The sequence below is a fragment of the Neodiprion virginianus genome, chromosome 7, assembly GCF_021901495.1.
Source record: "Neodiprion virginianus isolate iyNeoVirg1 chromosome 7, iyNeoVirg1.1, whole genome shotgun sequence".
Classification (NCBI taxonomy): Eukaryota; Metazoa; Arthropoda; class Insecta; order Hymenoptera; family Diprionidae; genus Neodiprion; species Neodiprion virginianus.
The window spans coordinates 20,263,898-20,278,465 of record NC_060883.1 but is presented as its reverse complement, the minus strand read 5'-3'; the positions used below and the strand labels follow the sequence as shown (position 1 = coordinate 20,278,465).

The 14,568-nt window shown below is 40.5% G+C and overlaps 3 protein-coding genes across 10 annotated transcripts in view; 2 read left to right on the top strand and 1 right to left on the bottom strand.

Annotated features, from left to right (window-relative positions):
- Positions 1–8,455, top strand: part of LOC124308992 (rho guanine nucleotide exchange factor 11) — a 43,448-nt gene extending 34,993 nt beyond the window's left edge. For 7 of the 8 annotated variants that reach the window (XM_046772197.1, XM_046772195.1, XM_046772189.1 and 4 more), the window contains 8 exons: positions 5,027–5,298; positions 5,411–6,760; positions 6,869–6,985; positions 7,115–7,291; positions 7,446–7,663; positions 7,770–7,920; positions 8,018–8,061; positions 8,146–8,455. In XM_046772197.1, coding sequence (XP_046628153.1) covers positions 5,027–5,298; positions 5,411–6,760; positions 6,869–6,985; positions 7,115–7,291; positions 7,446–7,663; positions 7,770–7,920; positions 8,018–8,061; positions 8,146–8,271 — 2,455 coding nt within the window. In that variant the 3' untranslated portion in view covers positions 8,272–8,455. The remainder of the gene's footprint in view (positions 1–5,026; positions 5,299–5,410; positions 6,761–6,868; positions 6,986–7,114; positions 7,292–7,445; positions 7,664–7,769; positions 7,921–8,017; positions 8,062–8,145) is intronic. The other variant, XM_046772193.1, reaches the window with a different exon arrangement.
- Positions 8,456–9,830: 1,375 nt separating this feature from the next.
- Positions 9,831–11,862, top strand: LOC124309001 (28S ribosomal protein S29, mitochondrial). Its single transcript, XM_046772217.1, has 6 exons — positions 9,831–10,178; positions 10,315–10,653; positions 10,778–10,870; positions 10,952–11,088; positions 11,157–11,504; positions 11,583–11,862. Exons 1-6 carry the CDS (start codon positions 10,163–10,165, stop codon positions 11,817–11,819), a joined length of 1,170 nt encoding a protein of 389 aa, XP_046628173.1. The 5' UTR covers positions 9,831–10,162; the 3' UTR covers positions 11,820–11,862.
- Positions 11,863–11,938: 76 nt separating this feature from the next.
- Positions 11,939–14,053, bottom strand: LOC124308998 (sequestosome-1). Its single transcript, XM_046772210.1, has 3 exons — positions 13,683–14,053; positions 12,560–13,554; positions 11,939–12,477 (listed from the first exon to the last, which is right to left on the bottom strand). The coding sequence occupies exons 1-3, from the start codon at positions 13,867–13,869 to the stop codon at positions 12,199–12,201; spliced, it is 1,461 nt and encodes a 486-aa protein (XP_046628166.1). The 5' UTR covers positions 13,870–14,053; the 3' UTR covers positions 11,939–12,198.
- Positions 14,054–14,568: the final 515 nt, after the last annotated feature.

The window sequence follows — 14,568 nt, the reverse complement described above, 5'->3', positions numbered from 1 at the left end:
GTTTACAACAATAGCATAAAAAATCGTGGACCAACAATCCAAGAGATCGAGAGTCAAATACTGGTCGAGATTTCGTGCGGAATGCCCCGTATATGTACATACATACACATCTTTAACTACTATTCGCGTCCGAGTTTCAGGCTCTCGATGAGCATCAGAGCGCAGAATCGCGTGTGTGGGCGTCGTGTGGATCAGAATGGCGGTACGAAGAAGGGGGGAGAAAAACGAGGTTAGGTGCGCTGCCTGAACCCTCAGTACGACACTGCGTGCCTCCTACGCGAGATCGGGGGTTGCGTCTCTCGCTCTCTCTCTCACTCTCACTCTCTTTCTCTCTCTCTCACCCTCTCTCTCTCTCTCTCTCTCTCTCTGTCCGCTATTTCGCCTTATTTGCGATTTCTGCGCCGCGACGTTTCGCTCTTCCCGCGATATTTCCACCGCAAACGTTTCCGTCATCGCCCCCCGCCCCCGCCCGAACATTTTTCTTTCACCAACCCCCCGCCGTTCGGTTTTCAATTTTATTTTTACTTTCTTCTTTTTTATATATATTCATATATTTTTTCATCATCTACATGCATACCGTCATTTTTTACTTTCGACGAAAGATAATTTCGATGTTTTCTCATCCCATTTATTTTCACTAAACGGTGAACACGGTTTTCGTTGTTGAAATAACTTGTACAATGACGAACGAATCGAGCGTTGATTTGGCACGTTTGATCTGTTTGCAAAAAGTTGCATACACTTTTAACGCCGAGAGGCTCTGTAAGACACGACTGACTTGGCACAGATTGATTGATTTACTGATTGATTGATTGATTCGTTTTTTCCCCCGTTCTTTTATTTTATTTATTTATTTTTTTTTCTTCAATACTTTCTTGTTATAATTTTGGAAGAACTTAGGGTTTTTGGTTTCTTTTTTTTTTTCTTTTTTTTTTTACGGTATTGCGTCTGTCGCCTTCCTTCTCATTTTATTCTTGTTACTCGTCGACGAATTATTACCGATATGGAATCATTTATTAAATGTCCTGGTGGAACGTGAATCCGCGCAAGGAAAAAGGTACCTGCACGACAACTACGCGGGATTGTGAAACTGTGCATATCCATTTCGGCAATTCACTCGTACGTCCGGCCTAATTTCGAGGGGACCTTTATAAAATCGATCGGCCCTCTATTACTCGTCCTGTACGAGTAAAGCGATGATGATATCGTTATTGGTCGAAAATTCGTCTCGGCGCATCGACGTGATGAAAAAATTTGTAAATCGTCAAAAAAAAAAAAAAAAAAAAATGAAACGAACCGGTAACAACAAAACGAGTCTTCCATTTCGGTGAAATTTTGAAAATTTCCGCGAACGTGAAATCGATTCGGATCCGCGGCGAATTTGCCGCGGCGTGTGAATTTGCCAAGTGTGCGAGGTCGCGGATTTGTTGTGGGTTTTCTCTGCATGCCAGAACGTGCGGCTTCGAAGGATATAAAGGATGAGATGACGATCACGTCCGCGAGAGTTGTGCTAACGTCTTTGCCTTTCGCTTCTTTATTTTCGAACGAATCGATACCTCGGAATCAATAGTCCCGTACAGCAGATAGACCCAGCCTCCGCTTCTCTCAGGGCTTTGTATACCTTATGTGACCACATAGACGGACGGACAGATAGATAGACAAATAGACAGATAGATAGATAGATATGAAAAAGATTGATAGATGGATAGATGTAAGATAGATAGATAGATGTAAAACAGATAGAAATAAGATAGATAGATAGATAGATGTAAAACAGATAGAAATAAGATAGATAGATAGATAGAATGCGACGAAATCTGCAACTTCGATAGATAGATAGATAGATAGATAGATAGATAGATAGATAGATAGATATAAAACAGATTGATACATAGATAGATGTAAGATAGATAGATAGAAAGATAGATAGATGTAAAACAGATAAATAGATATAAGACAGACAGATAGATAGATAGATGTAAAACAGATAAATATATATAAGACAGATAGATAGATAGATAGATAGATAGATAGATAGACAGATAGAAGGCAGATAGATGGATAGACAGGCAAATAGATGGATGGATGGATTACACAGACAGACAGTTAGATAGAGGTCGATGTCGGTGTGCGGATCGGTACACGGATATTTTGTAGTATACATGACGTATAATGCGAAGGATAGAACCCTCGCGATGTGAGTAAGGGTTGATTAAAGTGGCGCATAAACGAGGAGCGGCTCGGTGTTGAAGGGATGAATATCTAACGTCGTTAGAATTTGAAATCTGAAAAATCGTGGCTGCCACATTGTGTGTTCCTGAAAACATTGAGAACCTGGAATAGTCGGAGTTATTTTTAATTAACATTTTGGCAATTTTCTTTTCTTTTTTCTCTTAAAGGAAATTGAATTATCACACTTAAACTGTCGTATGTCGTTTCAAGTGCTACAGCATGAACGCGAAATAATTTGTATGTTTGTTCATCTTCGGTCATTCAATCTTTTGCTTGGTTATATTAATAATAACAGGTATAAGAGTTAGCTGAAAAATTATTATTGGACAACACTTGGGATTCGATGTGCAAAACTTGGAAAAATCGTCAAGTTTTACGAGTGCGAAATTACCGAATACAGTTGGCAACCCTACAGTTTAAAACGAGAATCATGAGACGTGATTTAAAGATGCATCGAGACTGTGTATCGCTTTGAGAAAAATAACGTCGAGACTAAACAAATGATGAAAGAAATGTTCAAAAGCTATGGGTTGAGTCAATCAAGTTTCAATTTAATTCAAACAAAATATCGTTGAAATTAGAGGGGGGAAAAAAAAACAATAATTGAAATTGAAATCCATGACGGATTTTCAGGTGATTTATACGAAATTAAGATCAGTAAAACTGAATATACAATGAGTTTTTGAAAAAAGAAAATGGGAACGATAAATTTGACCTGTGAAAAATTATCTCTGCAATTGAGAAGTCAATCCTGGATTTTGTCATTTCTACAATTAACATGCTCATTTTTATTTTTTTAATGTTTTTATTACATCCGTGACATCTCTGGTTCAAATATTGATTGTTATTTTCGTTCGCAGCGCGTGTTTCTCAATAGTGTCAAAATATATTTCTCTATAATCTTATCACTGTACGTCTCGTTGCGTTTTTTTTACAAGAATTTAACGATGTAACTTCATTTCCGGTCCGGAACAGACCGAACGATGAAGTACATATTCACCTTATCGTATCTCTTATTGCACAATTGCGCAACTGTTGAAATATAAAACAAATAAAATAAATAAATAAAGAAATTACGACGCTCTATATTAAATCGGTATTTAAAAGCGGGAGAACTTTTAAGTGGGAAAAAGAAAAAACTTCCGCACGACGTAATCGGGTTCTGATCGTAAAAAACTTGCCTTAACTTACTGGTATAATTCAAAGTCAGTGGGGCCGGATCTACGAGTGAAAAAAAAAAGTAGGAAAAGAGGCGGAATAAAAAAAAAATAAAAAAAAAAAAAAACGGTGAAAAATATTAATATTTCTTATAAAAGAAAAAAATTCACTTTCCTTGTTCGACGCGTAATTTAAAAAGAAGCGAGGAATGAGACAACGTGGCTCGAAACGCCTCCGTTCCCAGCGTCAGGCCCAAAATCAGAGTGAAACACCGACAAAGACGGAAGCGGTGGATGAAACGCTGCCGACGTCTTCTCCCCCCTCCGAAAGGGTCGGTAGCGCAGGTGCCGATTTTACCAAAACGTTGAAAAACCTCAACGAAATCGGCGAAAATATCACCGCGAGCAAGAGCCTCAACGTCATCGAACGTCGGAGCCGATCGGAAAGGTATTGAAGCTGATGATTGTGAAACTACGGATGAGAGCTCGAGACAGAAATATGATGAAAATTTCTACTTCATTTTTTTTTTTCTTTACCCACCAACTCGTTGCGTAATTTAAACCGTGCCACAAAATAAGAGGGTTGGAGGGGCGACAAAAATGTTTTTCCTTGGCTAGCGTTGAAACAACGTGTAATATTATGTCACACTGCAGGATGTCGAGGCGTTGTAAGGAATTGATAAAGGTGATGCTTTGCGTCAGACTGGAGGGGGGGGGGGGGGGGGGGGGGTGGAAAATGTAGGGGCTGCTATCTAAATGTCGCCCTATGTAATAATTTTTTTTTTTTCTTTTCACCTCTTACTTTTACACCTTTTTCCACCCTCCAAACAAACCTAGGCGCAGTTTATAGCCACAGATGTTAATCGAATGCGCATTTATATCGTGTGCATACAGGCTGATGTTTATTTTGAAGGAAATGTTCAGTTGATCCCGGATTCTTCTTGAATTTTTTTTTGTTTTGCTTTTTTTTTTCATTTACCACTATCATAAATTAACTAAGTTTGTAAGATACAATATTTTTCAATAAATTGTAGACTTTAATTTTCTTTACTCGTGTTTTATTTTTGTCATTTCTGTTTTTGTTTTAAACTCTTATTCGCTTACACTTAGGAACGTGGATAATAATCACTGAATTAAATATATTCGATCCTCTCAAAGCGGTATCTAAAGACTTGAAATAACTTGAAACATGTTTTAACCGGACGGATGTATTTGTATAATAACTATAAACGATCGTTGACAGAAATCGTTGAAAAACAATTTAATTTTATCCGCGCTTTCATCGACGAAAAGAAGTTTAACAATTGATTACATTAATAATAATTAACTGAATTGTTGTTCTTGAATAAGTTCCGTAAAAAATTCCTGGAATATTGTAAGACGATTTTTCAAATTTTCTCCCCAACAAACACGTTTAAGTACCGATTATTCTGCGGATCACAGCGTGGCGAATTAAGGATCTTGAAATCGAGACACGAACTATAAAGATTTTCAGTTCAAAAGTACTAGAAATAAACAAACAAAAAAAAAGAAAAGACTGGTAAATCTTGAGTCCATTTCTTCTCTTTGTTTATTTCATAGAACCGGCGTAGAGTAGTTCGTCTTGCGAAACAAGATCTGCTAACATTTGACCGTAGGGCTGGTTTCAGTGACTGCGAGGCGACGGGAACGTTTCCTGGTAATTCGGCGGGCAGCTCATCCACCAGCAGCTTGTCGACGAGGAGTCTAGACAGCCTGAGCACCAGCTTGGAACATGTCCACCCCGCCGCAACTTCGGCCAACACGACCGCCTCCTGGGATAGCGACGTCGACGTTGAGGCAGATCCTCCGGACTGGAGCCAAGGCGTCGCTGAAGATGTTCTTGCACGTCTTACCAACTCCGAGAAGAAGAGACAAGAAGTCATAAACGGTTCGGCCATTTGCTATCGTTATCAGTTTTCCGTGACAGATAATTCTATCTGATTTTCGTAAACACGTTCGTCGTTTGAACCGTAATTTATACAATATTCTCTTCTTTTCAGAATTATTTCACACAGAGCGATCGCACGTCAGAGCGCTGAGGGTCCTTTCGCACGTATTCCACAAGCCTATGGTAGAGTCTCAGGTTTTACCGCAGGAGCAAATTCTTCTTCTGTTCTCGAACCTGGACGAGATGTTGGAAATTCATTCTGGCTTCAACCAGGCGATGAAGAGCAAGAAGAAAGAGAATCCTTGCGTCGGTGACGTGGGCGACCTCCTTCTCGGCATGTTCGACGGTCCGGCCGGCGAAGCGTTCGAGCGAGCGGCGTCGACGTATTGCGCAAAGCAGCAGGTCGCCTTGGACGCGCTTAGGGATCGTCGCAAGAAGGATCCGAAGCTTCACGCCTTCCTCAACGAAGTGGAGGCGAATCCATTGTGCCGGAGACTTCAGCTCAAGGATCACATTCTGACCGGAATGCTTAGGCTGACAAAGTATCCTCTCTTGTTCGAAAATTTGGCTAAATACACGCCGGCCAGCAACGAGAAGGAGAAGGCTGCGGTGCTTCGGAGTCTCGAGAGGAGCAAAGAGGTTTTAAATCAAGTCAATCAAGCGGTTAGAGTCGCGGAGGACTACCATCGCCTTGCCGAGATACAGAGGACCATGGATCGCTCGGCTTTCGATAAGTTCGATCACTCGACGGTTAACGAGTTCAGAAATCTCGACATTACCAAGAGAAAACTCATATACGAAGGCCCGCTGCAGTGGAGAATGGTTAATCGTGCAAAACCCGTCGATCTACACGTCGTTCTGCTCGACGACACGATACTCCTGCTTCACAGACAGGACGAGAAGTATTTACTCAAGTTTATAAACACGAATCAGGTGAACTCGGTTCTAAGCCCGATCGTCAAAGTTTCTACCGTCCTTGTGAGGCACAATGCTGTCGACAAAAATTCCCTCTATTTGGTAAACACGTCTCAGAGCGGTGCCCAGATCTACGAACTAGTCGCCAATTCACCCGCCGAAAGAAAACTCTGGTTCAAGCACATTACCGAGGCTTGCGAGGCATTCAAAACTCGCGATCGCGAAGGCAGAAGACCGCCGCATCCCGTTCCACCTGTCGAAGAACCCACGCCTCTAGTCCAAGACACGTCGACCGCTGAGAATGAGGCTAACAGCAGTAAGGGAGACCAGGAAGAACCTCAACCCGACGAAGTTACGCCTGAGGAACCTGCGACCAGCGTCGAACATCGAGAAGAGGAAGAAAACTCGAGTGCAGCAGTTGAAGCGCCGACCGAAACTGAAAAGCCGGATCAACCCGAGGAGCCGGAGCAGGAACGGCAAACCGAGACAACTGAGCAACCTCAGCAAGCTGATCGAGATTCTGTTAACACGAGCGTTGCGACTGGTGGTAAGGTTTTAATAGAGGGAAATACTGTTAATTTTGATTATTAGGAAATAAGCAGGGTCAAACTGAGTTTATTCGATCCAATTAATCTGTTGTAATTCAATTATCAAGCTTGCGGAGATCCCTTGCGATTAGTCACCTGCACTCAGTCATCCCTCATAGAACCGGATGAAGTACGAGTTGAGGTGCGGCCCATACATCTGGCTGAGCCAGTTCTCACGCCAATCGGTAAACATTAATCGATTATTTATTGCTTGAGTGTGGAAAGAGTCGCTTGTTTCTTGGCTGCTTTACTCTCAGCGAACCGGTTTTTTTTTTCTCTGAATTCAGTAACGAACAGTGCAATTGTCTTTACAGAACGTCTACGGCGTAAAGATGCTCTTATCAAAGAAGCCTTGATGGAAAAGCAGGCCTTGGTGGCCGACATTTTAAACGTCCCCAGAGAAGACTTCGAACATCTCGCTGATATGGCCTCGGAACCATCCCCAATTCAAAAGGAGCCTACCGAATTAATACTTGCTGCTGTTAGCCAGGGTACATTTAACTATTACTTCTGAATAAACAACTCCGGTTCTAACAGATTGCATTTGACAAAGGAGGAAATAATTTTCTTTGGTTACGTCGTTGGCGGTGTTGACCATTTCATTCGTTTTTACAACTTGTCTATCTTTCTTATTTTACTTTATAGCGAATCAATTAATGGAAATGCTTAACTCCTCATTGAATGTGACCGAAACTGAGACGGTACTCGCATCTCGGGGAGCTTCCGTTTCGGCGGTTGGAAGTTGCGAAGCACCTGGTTGTCCAGCACCTCGACCACACTCGCTTTCCCATCACCCGTCGATACCAGTCGCAAGCTTACAACCCGTTTGCAGCTCACTGGCTTCTCAACTCTCGCAACTTCTGGTGGGTTTCAGTGAAAATATCTCGAGTTATGTATAATGTAATATTCCCAGTTCTATGGTTGCCGTTTTCTCGGTCCTCGTGTCAAATCCAATTCTGATTTTCGCAGGAAATTATCAAAGACAGAGAAGAAGAACGTGAGAGAATGAGACGCGAACTACGGAGGAGTAGGGAAAAGCTCCACGCTATAGACGCAGACGTCCAAAGACGTGGCGTATTGCAAAATTTAAACACCTCCACTCATACCCAAACCGATCCCAGTAAGTCGTTCGAATTGGAACTGAGAAAATCTATAACACAAAACTCATCATTCTATAGTATTTGATTGTTTTTTTTTCTTTCCCTCTTTTTCACCAGGTGAATCTTTGAACGGCGAAGGGTTTGTGGAACTTAATTTAGATGTAAGTATGGATCGATTTACCTCGAATCTAATTACCTATTGGAATTTTCGTCAATGTTCACAAATTTTTTTTGTCGCGTGGCAGGAATTTGTCGATGCCTTTAGTGACCCAGAACCGGATCTCGACTCAACACAGGCACTGGGAGAACACCGATTAACGGAAGTTGACGTTGAGGAAAACCCGCACGGGGTTGGAGATAGCGTGGGTTGAACGGACTGAATAAATCTTTAGAGTTAACGTTAATCTGGTGCACTTTGAGAGCGACTCAAATGAAAATCCCTCGAGGGCTCGGTACAGAAGAAAATCAAAATTATGTAAAAAAAAAAGAAAACCAAAATAAAAAAAAAGAAAAAGAAATAATCAGACATGTTTGCTACGATCTTTTGGATCGAAAGCAACGATCTTATAAATATCAACTTACGCAAAACAATGGGTCTAAGTTTAGTAACGTCACTTACCAAAGATTTTATGCAAATAGATCGTCAAACAATCGGAAAAATGTAATAACAAACAAAAACATTGAAATCAAATGAGAAAATGAAACAATAGTCAGTAAAATTAAGATAACTAAACAATTTACCGTGGCCATCGAGAATCTGTTGGGTTTTTTTGCATCCATTATTTTTTCTCGTTCTCTCGACCTTGACGAGCGTTGAGATATTTAAATGCACACGAGCAGTCGTATAGCGTATCACACGTATTGGAATTTCACTCGGTCCTTTGTATGTACGATATATTTGAATATTTGCAGCACCGTGATTTTGCATGACCGAATTTATGTTAGTAGCTCCCTCGATCGAGCTGTAAAAGTGCTGTTACCAGTTGTATAGGAAGGAGTAATGAAAATGAATTATCTACTTACATAAAGTCTTTGTTTCGACTAAATACTAATAATTACATACATACCTAATAACGAATTACAAACCATTATTATAAATACAATATTATATACATGTATAAAATATTTAATAACATTATTAGTTATTATAATAATAATAATTATTATTATATTAAAATGCTTATCAAAATGAAATCATTGTTCTTCCTACGGTTGATGATGATGATACACATAAGTAAAATCTTATACAATTAAATGATGAAAAAAATTCATATTCAAATTTATACCCAAAAAAGAAGAAGAGACAACATATAATAATATATAAGTTATAAATTAGTAAAATTGATGCACACGTTTTGTTCTGTTTTTCCAAGGAGAAATTCCATACGTACAATAGACCTGAACGTTGCCTATATTTTATTAACGATATAACAATTCTAGTGATTCCTTTCTTGTTTTTCTAATGGCAATTACTTTTCGTATTAGATCAAGCTGATCCGAAGTTCAAGTTTGTTTCGGGTATCATTTATTTGACTGAGATAAGTAATACAAAACTTTGCAAGCTGTAAAAAAATATAAAAAATAAAATCGAGAATGGCGTGCAATCCTTTCGCATTTCTATTTTGGGGCCTTGTCCTCATTCTCGTGTCATTTTTCGTTGCCGGCTTCTGCTCTTTTTGGTACATCCTAATTTATTGCTGCTCTGCTTGGATATCAGCTTGTGGCGTGAGTAGTTCAATTATTAATTTTACATTGATAACATTGACATTAATCATTGCCAAATACAGTGCTGACTTATTTTTAAATGGTAATTTGGGCGACGAAAAATTTGTTCGCAGGAGTTTGCCGACATTTTGTTGAAGGGTATACAATTTCCCTACTACTGCGCCTCGAAAATGTGTTGACTTGCTTCAAAGTAGATTTAGTTGTAAGAACAGTGTAGAATGTGACAAATATAACTATCATTCGCCCAATGAGATATCCGTAAATATCATTTTAAACGTAAGAATTGAATAAATTTTATCAAGGTAAGCTAGAAATAACGCGATGTAAGGAGCAGCTCATTTGCAGATATATTGAGTTGTGTAGCTTTTTTTTTTATCACCAGATCGCGCCACCTCAATAATCGCGAATGCGTGCGGAATAGGAAAATATAACCTAAAACTAAACAGTTCTCATTCATAATTGAATATTGTAAATTAAGATTATTACGAACTTGTGATTAATGTAGTGCATAAAATTGACTAAAGAAAAAAATCCAGTATGGCCTTTAATACGCGTAAGTATATCAATTTTCTAATCAATATTTCTCTGACAAAGTTTGTGAATTAGATCAGATATAATTCTAACCGCTTTGAACTACGATTCTGTTCATTACCTGAACCATTCGTGCTTTAAACTATGCTATTTTACAGTCAAAGTGGAGAACTTCCTCCGCCGAGTATCTGCTGCTAGTATAAAGAAATATGCAACAGCCAGCGAAGCTGTACAGGTCCAAGAGGAACCCCCGGTTCATTTCAGAACTGCTGAGAGTAATCCGGTTAATCACACGACTCAGCATCAGGAACGGTTTTACACAATACCTAATGACGTTTACAAAAAATTATACAGTGGCGGTGGGCTGCCAAAAGAGTTTATGAAGCAAGTGAAAACCTTCAACGAATGCTGTTTTTTGACCAGATCGCCGACTATTGAAATTTTATCTTACCTACGAAACACAAACTACAATAAACCAGTCAATAGATATGTCTTGTGTATCCTTTTTCAAAGTATTATTTATAGAAATGATTTCTATTTTTTTTTTAATCATTGAACCAAAATGTTGTCTTTGAATGTTCATCGTTAATACTTCAGGTAGTTTCTTAACTCTTTGAGTAGACGGACCATCCGGATGTGGAAAGACACTTTCAATGGCACACATTTTACACTATGGATTGGCAACACAGAAAGTACTGATTCACATACCTTGGGGTATGTAACAGGGTATTAAGATCCATGCAGCTGGAAACTATTTTAAAAATCGCAATGCACGTTATTGATCTTTATTTCTAGCCCCAAATTGGTTCAGACATCCGAAAGAAGTGGCCAATTCGACTACCAGAGAAGGCTATGTCGACTTACCAATAGATGCTGCTGCTTGGCTAATACATTTCAAGAATCAGAATTCCCAACTTTTGGAACAGCTCAAGGTACGTATCGACGTGCAATTAGTTTTGATCGGGAACTTGATGCAACGAAACTTGTACCAAATTTTTAGCTCACTACCGACAAGGAGTACACGTGGAGTTTACGAGAATCAACACCTCGTGGAGTACCCTTGATGCAGTTGGTTGATCTGGGAATCAATCGGGTGAGGTATGCTTCGGAAATAATAATCGCCCTTACCTCAGAGCTGAAGGAAGCCAGTATTGCGGGAAAATGTCAAACGCTAGTGATGATCGATGGCTACAATATATTCTTTACGGACCGCACAAGAGTATTCACTGATGCTAAAGCAATGGTGCTACCTGACAAAGTATCACTCACTATTGCCGCATTGGAAATGACGAAATACGATTGGTGCAACGGAGCTGTTGTCGTGAGCGTGGATCAATTAGCTGTCGGGGTAAATTAGCGAACATTTTACCCGTTTTTTGATCATCTGAATACTAGATTCATGATAATTTATTTGGTCTTCATTTAGGGCAAAAAAGAATCTGATCTTCCAAGATTGCTACTTGGAAAAGCCGGCTTTGAGCATTTGGATCCCTTTATGCCAGTATCTGTGAACCCTTACACGGATTCAGAGTTTTATAATGTTATGGATTACTTCAAAGATAGACGGTGGGTCAGAAACTGCGATGAAGAGGGATTACAAGAGTTGAAACTCTTATCTGCCAAAAATGGTTTCAAACTTATGAATTTATGCGCAGCTTTGTAAGATGGATATGTAATAATTGAAATAAAAGTTGTTTAGCTTAGAATAATTTTCGTAAATTAAGGTATTAAATTCATAGGAAAAGTAGGTTTATCGTGAAATCAAGTAAATAGTCGATTCAATGCTTTTTGCTTTGTTTATATTTTAGGAATCAGAAAACAAAGTCAATACAATCACCATTGCAGGAATTATTATCATTTCTCACAGTAAAACATGAGCAAACAAAAGGGAATGCTTTTTTTCGGTGGTTACATACAATATAAACGGTAAAAGTAATAAAATTGCAGTAAAAACTATGCACATCATAGATATCAAACATATACCGTTATTGAATTAGCAGTTTAGTCGTCAACAATTAACCACTACTTTCGTCATGTTTTTTTTACTGCTTGCTATTGCCGGGACGAACTGGTTGCAGAATATCCAGAGCCTTGCTAATGTCACCATTTTTGGAAGCCAGCAGCTGAGTAAGCCATCCGCCTTCGTTTGTGAAACCCATCTGCATCATTGCAACCACAGCGCGTTGGATGTTTGGGTCGGGGTGATAAATTGGGATCGGAGCCTCTGCCTGTTGCGGCAATTTGGGATAGATTGGTTTCGTAGCTACTGTAGAAGCCAATATCGGAACTGGTGCAGAAGCTGTCGGAACAGTTGTTGACGGCTGAAAACAAACAATATAATAGAACACCGATCACTTTTCAATGCATGGAATCAAATTGCAATTTATTGTAAGAGAAATTTACCACTTTAGGTACGGCTCCAGTAGACAAACTGATGCTCGAAACTCCTTCAGTAACGTAAGAGACCGGGGTATCCTGTTGATTAAGCAGTGTCCACTCCTCGCTTTCCATGTTAGGTTTGTCGATAGGTGCGGAAGCATCGGCAGTAGGCTGATGTACAGGGTTCTCAGAAGTCGATGCAGTATCAACTAGCTTCTTTCCTTCCCCAGGAAATTTGTGTGCCGAAGTACTAGGTGGGCTGTTCTCAGGTGGGGTTTTTGCGTTACCACAAGCAGGAGCCTTCCCAGCTGCATTGGGAGCCTCGGCATAAACTTCAACGTCGATACTCAATGGGTTCAAAAGATTGGCTAGATTCTCTCCGACATTCTTAAAAAGCTCTGCCTGTCGATTGATCCTTCGCTTGTCCTCAGTTTCAGTCTTAGATTCTTCACCCACCTTCTGCCCAGGTTGTTCTTTCATTGGGCAGCTTCCTTCTGACGGAAGTTGAGCCCATTCGTTCAAGTAGGCAGTTACAGTGTCCAGCCAAGAAGGTCTATCCGCCTCCGGTCTCCCAGCGTGCGAGTTATGGGTAAACTTTACCCTCTTGTAGGGACACTTTGTCAAATCTGTATCTCTCGCAGTCCGCCCATTCTTTCTGGCTAACTTGTACATGAAGTGCGATAGTCGACGTCCAACGTGGGGGTTCCACTGCAACGGGACTGGACTGCGTATCATACAGTGCTCCGGATGAAGTCCCTTGGACTCGCAATCCGCGCACAGGTCATAGTTTGGGCATTGGATGCACTTGTAACGAAAGCCATGGACATCCTTTTCACATCCGTCGCAAATTATGTCGATGTGAATGGCCTGTGGCTGCTCGGCGTCCGGCTGAGCATTCTCAGCTGGGTACTCGGAGTGCAGGACGACGTACAGTTTGCGAATGCTTTGCTCAGCAGTTTCGGATAGGGCAATTCTGAGCTCCTCGTCGCTGGATACAATGACGTTGTCACCGTCAGCGTCTGTGATTAGAAAGTTTGTGTCATTACTATAATTTTTCAAATTTACAATATACAGATTTTGGAATTGCGCAATAACGTTGACGATGATTACTCGCATTTTACGCGATTATCAGATTGATATTTCGTACCTTTCCAAGAGATGGTGAAACGCCGCGAGCGGAGCGCCGCGAAGACGGACTGCAGCTTCTCGTTCAGGTAGAGAAAATTCGTCACTACGTCCTTATCGATGCCGAATCTCCTAACTTCGGGCTTAGCGTCGATGGGGTCCTCCTCTTTGGACAAGAATACTTTGAAGCTGACCGTCTCAGACATCATTGTGGATGTTGAACTGATTGTGAACTCAGAATGTCAGAAGCTCTGGAATGTAGATTCGCGTGTTGTGTATTTTTCAACCTCGTAAACGCCTTGAATCGTTTACAAATCGCTTTGTTTTTTGAAGCGTGCACAGAAGCGTCGTCAGGCGATGAGAGTCTTCGAATGATGTGCGCAGTTGCCAAATGGCGATTTTTATACTCGACGCAATCCGCAAGCGGCCGTTCATCTCAACTGGCGCGCAGGTCGCGCGAATGGCGCCGTGCCACGACGTTCGAAATTCGAATTTAAAACACCGTGACACAGCTTTCGGGGATTACTTCGAGATGATGTAGCTTGAAGAAACTCGTCGCACAACTTCAACGAGAAATGTCATCATGTAAATTTCATCCGACGACTCGAAATTGTGGAAAATTCTACATTTGAAAAGTCGACATTTAAACATTCGAACCCCAAAATGGCGTCTTCGGCCTGCATGAGATGCAATTTTCGTGCGCAGGACGTCACTTTGTTGCCATTGTCATCATTATTCATCATGACTCACTACCACGTGAGGTATACAACGACAAGTTATCAATATCTGGATACGTGGATTGCTGGATGAATAATGCGTACATTGCGAATATCCAGATAACCTAATTTGCAATCGGAATTACGCGATACGGATTCGAAAATCTAATCTTTCAATGTTTCCAACTTGAC